Source organism: Clupea harengus, chromosome 14 (assembly GCF_900700415.2).
Source record: "Clupea harengus chromosome 14, Ch_v2.0.2, whole genome shotgun sequence".
NCBI lineage: Eukaryota > Metazoa > Chordata > Actinopteri > Clupeiformes > Clupeidae > Clupea > Clupea harengus.
In genome coordinates, this window is record NC_045165.1 from 28,922,754 (window position 1) to 28,941,093 (window position 18,340).

General features: G+C 40.6%; 1 protein-coding gene across 1 annotated transcript in view; it reads right to left on the reverse strand.

Moving 5' to 3' along the window:
* daam2 (dishevelled associated activator of morphogenesis 2) overlaps positions 1-18,340 on the reverse strand; it is a 73,209-nt gene that overhangs the window by 1,371 nt on the left and 53,498 nt on the right. Inside the window, exons 12-24 of the mRNA XM_031579821.2 lie at positions 17,584-17,642; positions 17,357-17,472; positions 15,285-15,587; positions 14,686-14,790; positions 13,626-13,732; positions 13,091-13,175; positions 12,495-12,601; positions 11,851-11,939; positions 10,339-10,507; positions 7,332-7,439; positions 7,147-7,207; positions 6,630-6,761; positions 600-770 (exon numbers count right to left, since the gene is read on the reverse strand). Coding sequence (XP_031435681.1) covers positions 600-770; positions 6,630-6,761; positions 7,147-7,207; positions 7,332-7,439; positions 10,339-10,507; positions 11,851-11,939; positions 12,495-12,601; positions 13,091-13,175; positions 13,626-13,732; positions 14,686-14,790; positions 15,285-15,587; positions 17,357-17,472; positions 17,584-17,642 — 1,612 coding nt within the window. The remainder of the gene's footprint in view (positions 1-599; positions 771-6,629; positions 6,762-7,146; positions 7,208-7,331; positions 7,440-10,338; positions 10,508-11,850; positions 11,940-12,494; positions 12,602-13,090; positions 13,176-13,625; positions 13,733-14,685; positions 14,791-15,284; positions 15,588-17,356; positions 17,473-17,583; positions 17,643-18,340) is intronic.

Sequence of the window (18,340 nt, forward strand, 5' to 3'; positions counted from 1 at the left end):
TTATTGCATTTTTAATCTTTGATTATGTTTCAACTTAACTTAACGTGTGTTCAATGATAGCTTAGACCGTTAGTGCCATGCATGGTCTAAAGGCACTGTTCCCACCATTGGGGGCTGCTGATGGGGACCAATGATCGGGAGAGAGGGAAGGAGAGAGTGCAGGGCGTCCTGCTTGCTTTGTCCCACTTCTCCACTAATTAGGGGGCAAAAATCACAGGAAAATGTTCCCGAGTACAGCAAATCAGTCATGTAGTCTCTTTTCATTCCCTTCTGACAAATCCGTTTGAAACGTAACCGTAATGGTCACCTCTACATGGAATAGTGTCTACTTGTGGGGGGAATGCACGAGCATGTGGGCATGTTGTGTTTGAGGAGGTCTGCCACTCTCTATGTGGGCATGTTGTGTTTGAGGAGGTCTGCCACTCTCCATGTGGGCATGTTGTATTTGAGGAGGTCTGCCACTCTCCATGTGGGCATGTTGTGTTTGAGGAGGTCTGCCACTCTCCATGTGGGCATGTGGGCATGTTGTGTTTGAGGAGGTCTGCCACTCTCCATGTGGGCATGTGGGCATGTTGTGTTTGAGGAGGTCTGCCACTCACCGTGGTCTCCATGCGTGCCCGCCGCTCTTCTTCATCTCTGCGGCGCTGCATGTTCTCCAGGTCACGCCGTGCCTCCACAAAGGACTCCAGGAATATATCAAAGATACCAAAGAACTCATCTGGCTGCATGCTCCCCTGCTCCTCACCAAAGCGCTTCAGAGACATGGCAAACTGGGGCAGAACACAGAAAAGAAAAAAAAAGAATAAAGAAGGTGAGAAAACAAAACGCATTTAGCAAGAAAACTTTCAATTCCACTGTTTCAAACAGTCTATCCAAAGTCTGATAGCATTAGCTTATGAAGAAGCCAAGGCAAGGCAGCAAATGTTCTCCATTTAGAGTCCATCCAACCCTTAAACATATCTAATACAACTCTTTCTACTAGCTACAGTTGAGTATATATACTAGCTACAATTGAGTATGAGAGAGATATATACGTATATATAAATCTAGTGGAGGATGGTACACTGGGCAGTTGCAGAGACCTTTATAGGATGATGGTACACTAGGCTACTGCTCCATAAGAGATGCAGAGACCTTTATAGATCCTAAAGGACTGCTATCATCTTCAGACATTTCACCCCGCTGCCTTCTGGAAGGCGGTACCGTAGTATCCGGTCTCGCACACACAGACTGGAGAACAGTTTCCATCAGGCTGCTAAATGGACATTGACACACTATCGACACTTTTGCACTCGTCACTTACATACACTGTCACTTTCAAATCACTGCTTGTACTTACACTTACATACTGTCTCTTATACGACAATACATATTTATCAGAATTATTGCACTACCTGCTACTCCCATTTGTCTGTAGTTTAGTTTATTATATGTTACTATATGTGTATTATATGCTATATGTATATATGTTAGTATTATATGTATAGGTTGGTATATGTTTTAGCATATTGTATTGTATATTTATCTTGTATATTTAGTAAGGTTATTATATGTTATTACATGTAAATTATGTTCAGAGTACTTGTACAGAGTGTATGTCATGTTATGTTATGTTATATTATGTTTGCTATGTTATGCTATGGTAGGTTGTTGTGTGGTGCCTTGTCCTAAGAATTTCAGTACCCAGTCTGACCCTGTGTCATTCTGTGCATCTGACAATAAAAGACTTGTAACTTGTAACTTGTAACTATAGGAGGATGGTACATTGGGCAGTTGCTACTAACTCTGTGTGATTTTTCACCACAATTTCCCTTTTTAGTCCTTGTGATGCGCGCCCTCACCGCGTCCTAAGGACGGACGCACCAGACTTTCCGTCTCCTGTTAACCGTCAACGGAGACGTTGACCAGTACCAAGAATGTGCTTATGGAACATCACCCATATAAATATGGGCTGATTCATCTTTGCTGGCGTGTGTGCAAGCATAGAGATGCATACCTATCATTGACACCACGCCAAACATTTCACTACACACGCAGTTTTCCGTTGCTCATAATCTCCGTTTTATTGCATAATTATTATTCCCTCAAGTCACTGTCATTCCGTTGTCTAGACATGAATAATAATGATGTTAGACAGCTTACTTACTATGCTTGTTCTCCAAACACACTTGTACTGACCAAACTCGTGAGACAGGCCTGAGTCACTTGGCAGTAGGGTTGGGTACCGAGAACCGGTACCAATATGGAACCGGTTCCAATACAACCGGTACCTACCCGGACCGAAATGCAACACAGATTTCGGTGCTTCATTTCGGAGCCTGAGCCAATTGAACACGGTCGCTAGGCAGATTCCGTGGGGCACATGTAGGGTGACCATATCCATAACACCAAAAAGGAGGACACTATGCGGTATTTCGTGAGGCTGTGAATAATTACATAGGACTCTGGCGTGCTCCCCTCTACAATACAACTTTGTGTGATTGATACATGATGTATGTGTAACAGAATAGGAAAAAATATTCTTGAAGAGTCAAAAAATGTTTGTCCACAGTATTTGTATTTATTTAATACATTGTGGTGTTCAAAAACTGACCACTGAGATGAATCTTTTAAAATGCTGTGTGCCACAAAGCATAAGATTTGTGGACTTAAAATGTACAAATTAAAATCACAGGTCACATAAATAATAAATAATAAACAGACAAATTAATCTGAATGCATGCATATGCAGACATGTATTTGACATCTAGATGAATCTGAATGAATGCATATGCAGACATGTAGCTATTTGACATCAAGATGAATCTGAACGAATGCATATGCAGACATGTATTTCACATCTAGACCAGACATCTCCAGTTTAGCCAGCAGCTGGTTTGTTATAGCCAGGGGGGGGGTTTCCTACAGGCGGTATAGGCGGTCGCCTAGGGCGCCACTCAGAGGGGTTTTCGCTACACAATGGTAGTCCTTTGGGGGATCGTAGTCCCTCACATTGCGCATGCGTCATTTTGCGACACTGTCGACTGCTGTCGACAGCGAAGCCGCGCGCGCATGCGTCACAACGACAGATCCGTTTTCAATCATGGAGAAAAGCGACGAAAGCCAGTTTTTTGAAAACATGACCATTTATTTAAAAACAAAGAAGATGTCACAGTGGACAAAACAGATGAGGTGGAGGATCAAAAAGTCTCTCCCCAGTTTCGTTTCATGTGTTGACGTAGAGCCTTATGCTGTTAGCCGTTTACAACATAATTAAATATAACATTACATATACCCACATTATGCGTTAAGACAAGCCCCATATGTTGACGTTTAAACCATTTACAACATTATTAAATATTACGTTAAATAAACCTACATTATGCGTTAAGACAAGCCAGATATGTTGATGTTGATCAGCCTTATGCCGTAAACCGTTTGTGTCTGAGCATGCGCAATGTGAGGGACTACGATCCCCCAAAGGACTACCATTGTGTAGCGACAGGGGGGCGCAAAAAACTGCGCCCAGCAAAAAAAACAAACAAACAAGAATTATGTTTTTTTTTTGCTGGACAGAGTTTTTTTTGCGCCCCCTTCTATATCTCTAACCAATATTTTGACATAAAAAAACAAAATCTAACATTAGGGTAAAATGACCCAAAAATCGAAATGGAAGGGGTACGTAAGTCCTTGGTGTTGTCAGAACATGCTAGCACAGTGAGGCGTTTGGTTAGAGTGTGTGTGTGTTCAAGAAACTTTGAAGAACAAAATAATGAAGAGGCAAAAGCCATCCGGGACGCAATTTAAGAAGAAAAGGAAGAAGAAGAGAAACGTGCCAAGGAGAAAGGTAAATCCTTAAATCCTGTTCTAGCCTAGAATGAATTCCAGATAAGAAAACGTTCACGAATGCGTGAATTTCCCCCGGCACTTTAGTGGAGTTAAGAAGAAAAGATGTACCTTATCATTGAAAGTTTTCCTACTCCCTGTCACATAGTTCTTTAAGGATTTTACAGAGGCGGGTATATCAAAAATGATATGTCCATTTATTCTACATTATACAAAAAAAGACATGATTAAAATAGGGGCGCACATATAAAGCCAATAGCCAGTGCAACAACACTACACATATCTTACTCGTTGCATAGCACACCCATTAAGGAAGCCAAACACGGCAACTTGTCAACAAGTGAGGAATACTGGTAAAAATCCAAGTGTTGTATTGTCAACTTTAGCGAATGGATTGTATGTAATCTTGCTAGTTAGCTAACGCTAGCTAGCCAGTGACTTGTGACGGTCCTTGTTATTGCCATTCAGTCGAAACATCAGTTCAAGTTCAGCTGTACCGCAATTTGCGTTATTTTGCGTCATAAAAATTTGAGTAATCAAATTTGGACAGCTTTAGTTTTGGTGGAGCGAGCTAGCCAGTTTAATTAATTATGCATCTTGGAATAAAAAAATGTCAGGCTGTCCAAATACACCACAATGCTTAATAACTACATAATAGCTAAATTTAACAAATGATGATAATACATACTTTTGTTATATCATTTTAGATTAACTTTTAGAAGACATTATTTGCAGGCGATTGGGAAGATGACGTGGAGGTGTGTGTGTCCATAAACAGTTGAGCAGGGGGCGTTGCCGGAGCGTAGTCCAGCACAGGCGTGACATTTTCTCAGTGATTTGTTCTTGAATTAATGTTTGTTCATCGTCGCGATCGTTGTTGTGTTTATGTGAAAGAAATGCAGTCTTAAAGGGCAAAATAGCGTTTGAAAGTTGCAATTCCGTTTTCGTGGGAAAAAATATATATATATATATTTTGGGGGGTGGGGGGGCGCCAGGAGTGAAGCTCGCCTAGAGCGCCAAATGTGCTAGGGCCGCCCCTGGTTATAGCCTCTGAAGTGTCGTTGCTGTCACTGTAAAAATCCAACAGGGCATGTTGTACACCTTCCTCAAAGTACAAATGTCTCAGTACAATTGGGAAACACTTGGTCGTACCTTTGTTTGATGCGTCGGTTGCCACTGAAAAGGGCAAATTGTTTGCTTTGATGTAATCTGTATGTACCTGTAAGCTACAGAGTAGGCAGAGAGTGCAGAAGCCATGAAAGGAGTATCGACTGCTTTTGTCCATTCTGGGTTGAACGACGTCTGACCTTTTGGCATGTTTTCTTTCTGTCAATGTAGCCAGCAGAGTAGATATGACGTAGCCAGCACATGAAGCCTTGTTTACGTTTTTAACCAATGATATAGGGTTAGAACCTAACCTAAGCCTATCAGATATTTATTTGACACCACTTTTAGCCATTCATTTGTTAGACTGAGTTCCAGCAAAATATTCTAGAGCACGGCTTTAGGCCCAGTGCAACTCCAAAAAGGAGGACAAATATGCGTCCGGCTTGATGCTGCGCCGGACTCCGGACAGGGCATTGAAAATCCGGACTATCCGGCCTAAATCCAGACGTCTGGTCACCCTAGGGCCTAGGCACATGTAAAACTGCCCCAGCTCCCAATGTAAACTTTTTCCTGTGTCGCTCACGCTCATTGGTGTTTTCATAGCAACAGTCTTATGACAGTGAAGAGCAAGCAGCATTTCACAGAGCAAGCACAAACAGAACTAGCCATCAACCTTTTAACAGAGAAAATACCGAAAGGTAAACGGTCTAAAGTGTGTCTGTATTTCGCACAAAAAGATTCAAACATCGCGACGTGCAGCAAATGCAACAAAACAATTGCGTGAAAAGAGGGGAGAGAAGGCAAGAGTCAACGACAGATCAGCAACCGAAGACTGAAAAATAAACGGAGATGACAGCTAAACTTAACCAACGATAGTCTCTTAAAGGGGCAGTAGACATTTTCTCGTACTCAGTGTGTTCAAGTAACAAGATTAACTATAAACAAGATAGAAACGATAGGTATAAACAAATCATAAAATGGTGAAATTTCATGAAATAAATGCAAACAAAATAATACATTTTTGACTCCAAAGGCAAATATGCTCATATTTTTGCAAAAGAAGTTTGAAGCTGTTTTTTGTATTTATTTATATTTATTTAAGTATACTATAAACTGTTGTTTACAGTTAATATAATGTTCATAGTTTGAAGTTAAAAAGTTTGAAGCTGTTGTTGGAAGCCAAGTGTTTTGTATGGATTTATATTTATAATATACTTTAAACAGTTAATATATTGCTCAATTTGAAGAAAAAAAATTGCCTTGGCAATACAAAAAGCCTTTCTTTAATGTCGTCAATCGTCGCTTTGTGCTTTGAAAAAAAAAAGTATCGGTTCAGGCACCGTTTAGGCACCGGTATCGTTTTAAAAGTAACGGTTTAGCACCGGTATCGGAAAAAACCCAAACGATACCCATCCCTACTTGGCAGCTCCACTGACCAAACTCAAGGATGATTTGATTAATTTGGGATGGGCTTTGTGGGGTCAGTGGTATAGTTTTCTACATACTTACAAAGGTAATCCTCTATTTCCAAGTGCTACACAACAATGAGTATATTATAGGCCGTTTTTAACTTCATGCTATATAATAATAGAATAATGTGATTGTTGCAAGTCATTTATCACACACAGTGCACTGGAGTGGAGTAGTAGTAGTAGTAGTAGTAGTAGTAGTAGAGGCTAACTCATGCAGAATCCTACCTTGCCCTTGGCTTCATGCAGCAGCTCATCCAGCTCTGTGAAACTAAAAGTGGCCACCATGATGAAGTCACTGATCACTGGCTCAAATCGGTCTCCTTTGTCACATCCTTGATTCCGCTGATACAGAAGCTCCTGGGGAAAGCATGTGGAATAATGGATATCCACATCAGAAGAAAGACATGGATAGAGTTCATATGATTTACTAGGGATTCTGTCTTTATATTTGAGTCAAACTGAGGCCAATGGAAGTCCTTAAGGTGTAACACGATCTGCAAGCATGCATGCATACAAGAGGTCTTTTATTTCATCCTGTAATACACTTGTCTACTTTACATCCTTCATAACAGCTGGTCTTGCTTGCTCTACTGGTACTAAAGGCATTAAGATCCTTCATAATAGCTAGTCTTGCTTTACTGGTACTAAAGGCAGTAAGATGATTATTTGACGTCTGCCCAAGTCCCAGAATAATGTGTCATTTCCTATTGTTTGTGAATGGATGAGAAGATGTTCCACTCACAGCCTCTAGATCGTTCAGTCCACTCCTCATGCTGTGGAGTTCCTTCTCCAGCTCAGCCAGACTGCAGAGGGAAAGGGTTCAATGGTTCAATGAATGAGACTCTACAGGACTAAATCGGCAACATACAGATGATCATCTCTCGTTTCAAATTCCATCTGTGCGCTCAGCCTGCTCTTTCTACTCACTTGACCTTGGCTGCCTCAGGAATACTCTGAAGATCCTGCTGGATGTGCAGCGTGTCAGGGTAACTCTTCTCAAGGATCGTTATTAGGTAGTGCAACATAGTCATGCTCCTGTCAAGTAGGCATATATAGCATATATTACTGTGTGATATTTGTAAGCCAACAGGCTGAAGGCAATGTGTAAACAAGCGGATTAATAATCGCTTCCACTGTGATAAGTCATCAACTGTTTCACTGACTCAGATGTTTTTTCAATCCTTCAACTTTGCACCACTTGTGAACAATCATATAATGATTTTCACTGATTACTTTATTTCAATAGTTGGATATCATCATCATCATCATCATCATTATTTATTCAGGGAGAATTGACTGAGCACAGGGCTCTTTTGCAGCAATGCCCTGATTGAGGGTACATAATACAGATGAACAATAAATAAAAAAAACATAACAAAACAAACAAAACACATTAAACAACTCAGAAATGAAGTATAAAAAAATTATTTTAAAAAATAAGTAAAAACAAATAAAATCAGAGAATCATTTAAAACAACAGCATTGAGGCACATCCTTAGCATCTAAAAGGCTCTTAAATGGGTTGACAGACAAATACTTGGTTAGTTTCAAATCCACTTGAACAGTGTTCCATTTATGGGAAGCAAAGAACTTAAAAGCTATTTTACCTATATTAGTTTTTGTAAGGGGGATTTCAAGGGAGATGAGGCTCTGTGACCGTGTGTTATGACAGATGGATTTTAAAAGTGACATAAGATAATTAGGCAGTTTTCCCACTAAGGCTTTATAAACAAATAAAAGACAGTGTTTTTCCCTCCTGTCTGCTAGAGGGGACCAATCAACATTCTTGAATAAGTTACAGTGGTGGGTCCTGAAAGCGTCTCCTGTAACAAAGCGAATAGCACTATGGTAAACAGAGTCCAGGAGTTTTAAGGTAGACAGGGTTTTTCCTGCATAGAGAAAATTTGGGCGCGCGCCTAAGCCGTTTTCCAGAGCGCCTACAACAAATCCCGAGCGCCTAAGGCACCAAAAAAAGTCAGCGATAAAAAAATAAATAAAAAAAAGCTGTCATTCATGGCGCAATTCAGCTTAATGGTGTTTTGAGCCCTCACCGTCGACTTCAAGGCAGCAGCTTGTCCCACCTCCCACCCCCTGAGCCAATCATTGAAAAGAGGCTGCTCCAAGCTTGCCAGTTTAGAGAATACTTGGTTTGAATTTGAGATTTGAGCAAGCAACTTAATGTAGCTAGCTTTTAGCTGTTTTAAACCAAGGCACTTCAAAAATGTTGTTTACAACCTGCTTACAAATCTGGTTAAAACCACTAGTGAAGGTGTTTTAGAATAATATTATTGCCATATACAATAACTGACTTTATGTTAACACCACTAATTAATGTTAGCTGTCTAATTATTTAGCGCAATGCTAGCATGCATCTACCGTAATTTGATTTTTAACCAAGGTAGCCTATTGTACTGCAAAATATTGATCGCGACCTGTTTACAAATCTGGTTAAAAAAATAAAGGTGACCTGTTATTTATAGATATGAATTATTTCGCTCAGGTGGTGGGATGCGCCTTCATCACGCGTGCAATGCATGTTCGAATATGGTCTCAATAGTATGTTTCAAGTATAGGCTACAGCCGAAACCTCGTTCTGTTTTGATCAATAGTAATCGAGTTGATAAGCGTGTCTTCTTGTCTGAACAATACGCAACTGTGAGGTGCGCGAATGGACAGAGCGGCCAACTGCCAATCACTCAACTTGCGTATGGATCCTGACTTCATCAGTCGGCGGTGATTTTGAGCATAACATTCCATTTTCAGTATTCATGGCTTTCAATGTATTACAATATCTGCTATGTTGAGGACCTACACAGGTGTAGACTATTATTTGATTTGTTTACCCGTTTGAACGAGTACCAGTAGACCGCGGGTCCTCGGGAGAGGCAGACAACCGCATTGGTTTATCAATGAAAGCTCAGCTCGTTCGGAGGAGAGTGGATGTATTTGTGTTGCATCTCGAATTAATATTATCATTGATAAACCGGTGCGGTTGTAAACTGTCGTTCCGCTGCGAGGGCCAGCCCGACGTGCACGAATACACCTGTACAAATGCAAATGAAATGTCCACTCAAAATGCTGACAAAAGTTTGATTTCCAACGCAGCCTCCATCGGTGGGCCAATAGAAGTTAAACACACTATTAAACATATTTGTGGACAGTTTTAATAATAAAAACAAAAATAATGGTATGTAGGTTTGTATAATAAAAATGAATAGTAATAATAGATAAACTTGATTTTCATAATTTGTGTGTTCCATTTCTGACCACTGGTTAGTTCTAGATTCTATTGATATACATTTCAGTAGTTTGCATATATATGTAAAGAGGTAAACTTTAATAATCTTTGAACCATACATGATAGCACCATGGGGCTTGAACTATTGTCAATCTATTTGAATCTAAAAGCAAAATGATTTCCTGAAGCATATCCTCATTATTTATGAAATGGTAAAATGCAAGCTACCAGGTGACCATGGTAACACAGAAATTTTTTTTTGGAGCACCGAAGACCCATTTTGACCCAGGAAAAACCCTGGTAGAGGGTGCAGCATAGGTGTAAACAATGTCACCATAGTTAAGAACTGAGAAAATTGTTGATTGCACTATTTCCATTCGGTTTTCAAAAGTAAAACAAGATCTTATTCTATAAAGAGCGCCCACTTTAATTTTAACCAATCAAAATAGCTTTCATTTAATTAGGACAACTCTCATAAATATTATACATCTGGACATTTAAGTGCGTCATGTATTCATTGGGACAGACAGTATTTATCCAAGACCCTGGTGAGTTAAATGCAGATCACCAATAGCAGGTCAAATGGTAAGAGCACTAACACACACACACACACACACACACACACACACACACACACACACACACACACACACACACACACACACACACACACACAGAGAGGGAGTGTTCACAAACCTGTCTATACTTGATTTGGTGTCAACAATCTTGTTGAGGCTGGACACTTTGAATCCATATGCATTTCCCCTCTGTCCTTTATTCATGAAGTTCCCAAAGGCCAGCACCACCTCCAGGATCTGAGTCAGCCTCTTGCTCCTCATCACCTCTCGAGATGCATGCAGAATAGCTGAAGGTCCAACGAGGGATGGAGAAACACACACACATTCCAGAGATGCTTTTTATCTATTTAGTATGATGTCAAAATAAAAAATAAATATAATTTTCTGAATGTTACCAAATAGGTAATGGATACAAAATATCTGAAGAGATATATTCGAAGGGATCTCTTTAACCTGATGCTCATGTCATTATCCAACAACTTCATTATTGTGACCATGTCGGCCGTCATTTTGTCTTCACTGTGGTCCTGTGTAGTGGTAGTAGTAATAATAATAATAATAATAATATCTCAGAGCTGCTGAGAGAAAATGGTGTACATCCAGTATCAGTGCTGCCCAAATCTTTACAATGAAAAGTTCAGCAGTACCTCAGACAATTATTTTCCACCTTCAAAGCAGTCCCACTACATGCCCCTCTCTGCCTCCTAACGGAACATGGAACATCAATTCCTTATTGCACCCCTCTCACTGAGAGTGGGGTATCCAAACCCCTGACTTGTAGCCATCCTACTACATGTCCGCTGGACCTCGTTCCTACCAACATCCTCCAATATTGTGCCAGCAATCACACATATATGAGAAATACTTCATTGGCTTCAGGAACATTTCCAATCACATTCAAACAGGCTCAGGTGACCCCACTTTTCAAAAAGCCTCGACTCAACCATGCTCAAGTAAAGAACATTAGGCCTGTCTCATAACTTCCATTAATATCTAAGGCTATCCAAAGGATGGTTTTCAAACAGGTCTCAAAATTCCTCTCCCGGAATGACTTCCTTGATCCAAAATCAGTCAGGCTATAAAAGTGGCTACTTCACCGAAATGGCTCTGTCTAAGGCCTTAAGGGTAGCTAGAGCTGCAGCTCAGTCCTGGGTTCTATCAGCATCCTCTTATCCATAAACTTTATGGGCCTGCCCAGTAAAAGGTTAAAGGCATTGGTGTGCCATGGTGAATGTGTCAAGGGTTTTTATGCTCTTTCAACATACTTTTATTTTTTCAGTACATGTCCTCTAAATGAGAAATGTTACAGGCTATCCTTGAGTATGTCCCCAAGGTCAGCAGCACTTTAAGTGAACCTAATCATTTATGAAGACTGGGCAAACTGTTTATTTACTTTATTTACAATACCCAGTAAATGGTCAGGCGTGATGCCTGAACAGAACTGTCACAATGAAGTTCTTGATTTATCATACATTTGTTCCCAGATTTACAATACAACTTCCCTAGAATCTGCTCTGTGTAAATTGCCACACCCCTCAGACACATATAAAACAATTTGGGTTAATGCAAGAAAATCCCTTCGGACACCATTTCTTTGTCCTTTAAAAGAGTTCTGATTGTTCAGTCTTACCCTCCACTTTGGGCTTGGTTTCTGCCAGCCTCTCTGCAAACTTCTTTTTGAAGAAAAGTGCTTGTAGTCTTTGCTCGTAGTGGTCAATTCTAAACAGAATATGGCAGACCAAGGGAGGAGAGAAAAATTGGGAAAAAAATATGAAGCGCCTCTTTTCCTCTATACTCCTATTTCACACAAAGCTATTTATCACATCAAATGGGTTGACTGCAGAATGCCTCTCCCTTCATGACACACTGTGCCAAAGACACAGAGGAAAGCCCATGTCCAGGAGAAGAGAGGGGCAGGAAGATAAGCAACAATACAAGAGAAGAGAAGAGAAGAGATACACAATGAAGCATGTGGGCCACTGTTAAATTGTGCTTCAAAGACTCATGAATGGTTGAATTATCAGTCAAACAGCTGTTTGCCTATTATTACTCTACTTAAGAAAATATGGTATCTAGAACTATTACATTACATTATTACATTAACTCATGTAGATTGGACTATTGACCATACTGCAACATATTACTACTGATGTTTTTATTGATGTTTTTTATCAACAGATGCACTCCTATGGACACTGAGGCTGTGACCTCAGGAGGTGTGTATATCCAAGCCTCAGTGATTAACCTTGATGAAATGCTCAGGAGCCAACCCACCTGCTCATTTCAAACAGGAAGCGGTCGGCTCGGGCCATGCGGTTCAGGTCATGTTTGTGCTCATCTAGAAGGTCGATGTCACTCTTCTCAGGGACAAACTTTAACAACTGCCCACAAATAAAGGACAACAACAACACCAATAATATTAAGAAGAAGAAGAAATTAGCGTGAATGGGTCAATTTCCAAAATCCCAATATATTAACAAAGCATATACTTTGGCTTATTATAGAGCCCCCGAGAGGTGAGAATGAGTTGTTTACTTGTGTGAGTCATTTCACTCATTTGGAAATCTTGATCAAGACATGTGAACGACAAGTTATGGTTTTACTGCCCATCGTGTTTTAGAAAAAAAGAAGAAGAAGAACCAGAACAAGCTACATAGGGTTCCAGCACCTTTGCTAAATAAACATCTTTGCTGCTTGGAGTCCTAAATATACTTGCAAGGTCCAAGTTTTTTTTCTTTTTTGAGAAATGAAAGGTCTAATTTGGGAAAATTAGAAAACGGTCCGGGAAATGTCATTCACAACAAATTTCTGGAAAATCAGATGAATAAGGGAGGTGGAGGAGAAGTTTGAGTTGGTGTAAGTGTTGTTACCTGCTCCAGCATGTCTTTGGCCAGCTCCTCTTGCTCATCCATCTCAAGGATTGCTCTCTTTATTTCTTCATTGCTCATTTTTAGCCTATGTTTGGAGACGACACAAGTTAAAGACATGGTTACACTGTAACCTTGGTTCTCTGTGTGAGCGTCTCTCTCTCAACCACAATACATCCATGTGTGGGACTGTGATGCCTTCTGGGTCATATAACATAGATGTATTTTGATGTGGTGAGAGTCTTGATATGACAGTGAATTTGAAAACAAACTCAGGACAGCTGCACCATAATGTAAAACAACAGTGCAGATTGAAATGTGTATTAATCATACTTCATGAGCCCATAGAAAGACTAAGAACAATCCATCACAGATGTGCCCCATCTAAGTCCTCCGCTAACTGTTTGCAGAATATAGTAGTTTTGTTAACACAGTGTCCAAAGGGCACGGCAGTCCTTGTATCATTAACTCTCAAAGTCAAATCATTCCCATTCTCTTGACACACTACTGGTGTTGACCCATTTGATAATAGACATACTTAGAGAGCAAGATGACGCAATTTTGAGCACGCCGGCCGTCGACGACAGACAACTCCTTCACTTTGCGTGTGCTGAGGTACAGGTCATCCACAGAGCCTGTGTATTTCTGAGAAAGAGACATGGCAAAGGTCAAACAGAGATGTGTTTATTTATAGAGCCTTGTGGCAGCCAATAGAGTATGGGAGTGACCATCGTCATTTTGTATACAGCTGATTCTGGTTTGAAAAAGAGAATCCCTGTGAGAGAATGAATGGGGTTTTGGGAAACCGAAAGACAACACCCATGTCAGTTCAATAACTGCTTGAGAGGCCCTGTATTCGGTTGTGTTCATTAAAATGCATGTGTGTGTCGTCTCTGTATAGACCCATTACATCTCTAAAACATGTCTGTTGCTATCCCTCTGCTACCAGCAAAAAATAACAGACAAACAAACAAAGCAAGTCACTTAGCCCAAAGCATCACCAATTTCATAAGGTCTGACACTGAAACACTGAAACCTCCCATGGCCAGAGGGTTTCATCATTGTGTGTTCATACAAGTGCTGACTGGAAATGGGAAACAAGCATAGTGGCTTGGACCGAGCCATAAACAATTCCAGCCAACCAACTCTTTGCCTCAGGAGCACAGAAAGGAAGGGTGAAATTTGATTGGCTGTTGAACTCAAATACCTAATCCTGCTCTTTTAGTTCACTTGTCACAACTCAGATCACTAGCACTAGAGTTTCCCACAGTGGTGAAACAAAAGCTTTGGAGAAGGAAAAAGGAACATTGGAAAATTATCTTTTTTGACTGCTAATCTGTTTTTATGGTTATATTGAGGAAAAATAAGGAACAGCATGCTGAAGTTCAAGGGGATCGACACAATAAGTCATTCCAGGATGAACAGCTTCTATTAAATCAGTCAGATGCATAGAAACACACACAACAAAATGGACCATTTGCACATCCACCACCAGATGACCTAATCATATGAAAATAAATGATCCATCATCCATCATTAATATATGATGTCCATGTCGGCATGCCTTTTGCCCTTCCTGTAAGTGAAAGATTACATACTTGTCTCTGATAGGCTGAGAACATCATCTCAATATCCTTCAGATCTAAGATTTTGAAGACCCTTTGATCATCTATGTCATGCCAGATGGAGCCAAGGATCTTGTTCTGGGGAGTGAGGAAAGAGAGAGAGCAGAAGGGACCACAGCAGTAATTGTAGCAGGGACCACTGTCAACTGTAGTTGAAAAGCATCCTGCATACATTCACAGCATGTCATATCAGCACAGATCTGAGAAATGTACAGAAAGACATTGTTGATAGATGCACTTTTTATTCTATTTTTTGTGTCTGTATGCCTTTGCCATCATCCCAAACCTCTCTTCTCTACTCACAGGATTCGTGGACCGCAAACAAACACTGGGTACTATATTGCTTAAATATATGGGAAACAATCCTGTCCAATTCCTTTATAATCATGGGAGATATGATCACAGGAGTGGGAGAGACACACACACAGACACACACACACACACAGACACACACACACACATAATCATAGGAGTGGGAGATATAATCATTAGGAGTGGGAGATCTGCGCTGACTTTGCACTTTGGCATTGTGCTTGCACCCAGAGTGTGAAGAGTAAAAGTCTTGGACTCACCTCCCCCAGTTTAGCCCAGTTGAAAGACTTGAGTGGGTGTGAAGGCTGAGGAATGCTTTTGGTGCGTGGATTAAGGCTGCTGCTGCTGCTGAAGAACGGTGGTCCTGATGGAGGTGGGACTCCTGAGAAGATGGCCGAGGCACCAGGTGGAGGAGGTGGCCCTCCTGGGGGTGGGGGTGGTGGTGGTGGTGGTGGAGGTGGGCTAGAGAAGGGTAGAGATGGAGGGGGTGGAGGGAGAAGCGGTAATGGACCACCAGGAGGCACAGGAGGAGGAGGAGGAGGGGGAATAGGGACACTTCCACCCTGAAATGAATATGGCATTGTTATTCAAATAAATACAGTACACATATTTACACTATTAACACTGGCAACACTGAGTACAATAGAGTCATTTGATCTTGAAGCTGCCTAACACCGTATTGTGCATCTGTTGTAAAGAGCATGGGCATGGCATTGCTAGGAGTTGAAAACATTTGGGGCTACATTTATGGGCGCATTCTCTCCCGTTGACACTTCATTTTCGAAACGTATTCTACTCTACAGTTCATCCAACCTAACAACTTTTGCAGGGTCAGTATGTCACTTCGGCTCATTGAGGTAACTAGGCTGCACTACTGAGATTCCAGTAGATTGGTGAAAGGGTAAATAACATATTTTCCTTTTTATGTTGCACTGAAATTAAGTAATTTAGTGTGTTCTTGGTCACATCAATTTCCCTAAACCACGATGTTAAACAATCTTTGTTTTCAAATCATTTGACAGTTGTTTCGAGGCCCCCATGTTGCCACTCTTCAGAGGAGAATCACATCTTGCAATTGGCTACCTTAGATACTTTTTCTAATGATTGGATGCACCTTTCTATAGAATTGAAGGCTTAACAAGCTAAATCAGACTAATTATGTGTTGCAATTAATCAGTATTGAGTAGTTACAGGTATTCAAATCATTAAAATGATTAGGGTTCCTAAATATTTGCACAGCCTATTTTTCACATTTGATTTCATTTCACACAATTAAATACTGCTACACTAAATATCTTTGTCTGGACAACACCCCAGTACTCAGTGTTAACTAGAAAATGAATAATATACCACTTTTTTTGGTGAAGACAAGAGTAAATTATCATGCAGCCTCAGAGGGGTGCCAAAACGTTTTCATACAACAGTATGTAAAAGCAGGCTGCGTGCATATTAATATTTCGAAAACCAACGCGATAAGTTGAACGAAGTGGGAGTGCCCGATAACTAACATAAGCGCAAACGTACTCATGTAACGTGTCACCGTAAACATTAATATTAATATTTAGAAACATGTTGCAGTGTTAAACGAGTCGTAGAAGTTAAATAGACAAATATCTGTCTCGAAAACCGTTCGTTTGGGTAAGCTAATGCATAACGTTAATCTATAAATAGACTTAGGATATCATTTTCTTTTAACAAACTGGCCAATAACCAACATAACTACGACATCAAAGAGAGCTCGAGGATGTTAGGCAAACGAATTCCAACATTCTGACAGCTCGTTACCTTGAAAACTAGGCTCAACTCGCGTGAAATCTCTACATTGGGCAGACATTCTGCAACTTTACCCGATCCGACTGAACATGTTGAACTCTTGCGAGAGTACCCGACAATGACCAACAAACACCGACTGCTGGCGCACGCTGACCCAACTGTTGGTGTTTGTTGCCGTTTGTTGGAGAATGTTGCCGTTTGTCGGGGCAGTGTGCAAGCTGCTTTAGAAGGGGCATTTAGTGGGAAGGGCTGAATTTGTGAGAAATCGTTGGTGATTACGTTCACATAAACTCTACAGACATCCTCAGGCGGAGATCTTTTCTGACGTTGGTCTTCCGAAGTCCGTAAGAAAACATTTCAGAACACACTTTTTTTTTTTTCTGTATTTTTTTTTCTTATTATTTTGGAGATCGACAGGGAAAGTCTCAGAGATCGGCACGTCGATCACGATCGACGGGTTGGCGACCTCTGGTCTAGAACATGTTCTCACTGCTATATCACTGATGTGAGTGGCGAGGTCTAGAACATGTTCTTTTGTTGAGTATTGTTTCACCCCCACCTTTTGGAGTTTGTCCTTCATCTTGTTCAGCGTCTTCATCATTTCGTCCTTTTCCTGGGTCTTAATCTCACACTCCCTCTCTTTACTCAGTAAGCGAGCCATCAACTCTGTGTGATCTAGGAGACAACATAATAAGTGAGGTAAGGCTGTACACAAATACATGTAATAAAACATTCATACATACTGCAGCTACATAGCTTAACAGTTTATTAACAGCAATGTGTTACCTCTTCTGAACTTCTCCGCCTGGTCTCTCCATTGCTTCACTTCTTTCTCATTCACTAGCCTGTGAAAAGACAACGGTCAGACAGATGGCACTGAGAGACTTGTCATTCGGTAGTGGTGAACATGCGGTCGGGTCTCAAGGTGGATCGTTTGACATGCTTGGTTCTGTTTTTTGCTTGTTTGCTTCTGTTTTTGCCTGGATCTATACCTGCACTTGGGTGCTACATTGCTCAGCGCGCTACACACTGGATCAGCAATCCAGTGGCCTGGGTTCAAACCCTGACTCTGGCCTGACAAATGTTGTTAATAGAGAAGGCCAGCAGGTCGGTGTCAAGTTGAGGTAGGGGAACATATAATACCATCTGTACCATTTATGAAGCCAATTCTGTCAACAAATGCTGAGTTTACATAGTTGAGTTTTTATAGTTTTGGTGATAACTTGAGTAGCAGCATGTTTCAAGGTTGAAGTAGAAGAAAAACAAAACAAAGAAGAACTAGAAGAAAGACTGGATGAAAAAGATGGTCTATGCTATATGGGATAATTAAATAGAAATAAGACAGAACAACACAATAAGAAATAGTAAAAGCGGAGAGAAATATGAATATTAACATCTGATTACGTATGCAACATTATGCTATGTGTTGTGCAGTCCAGACAGGATGGTTGGATCCATAGTAAGGAGTGAACAGTCCTACACCGAGTTCGTTTTGTGTGTCCGTGTATAACTATACGTATAATCATCATCAAACTAGACTGAC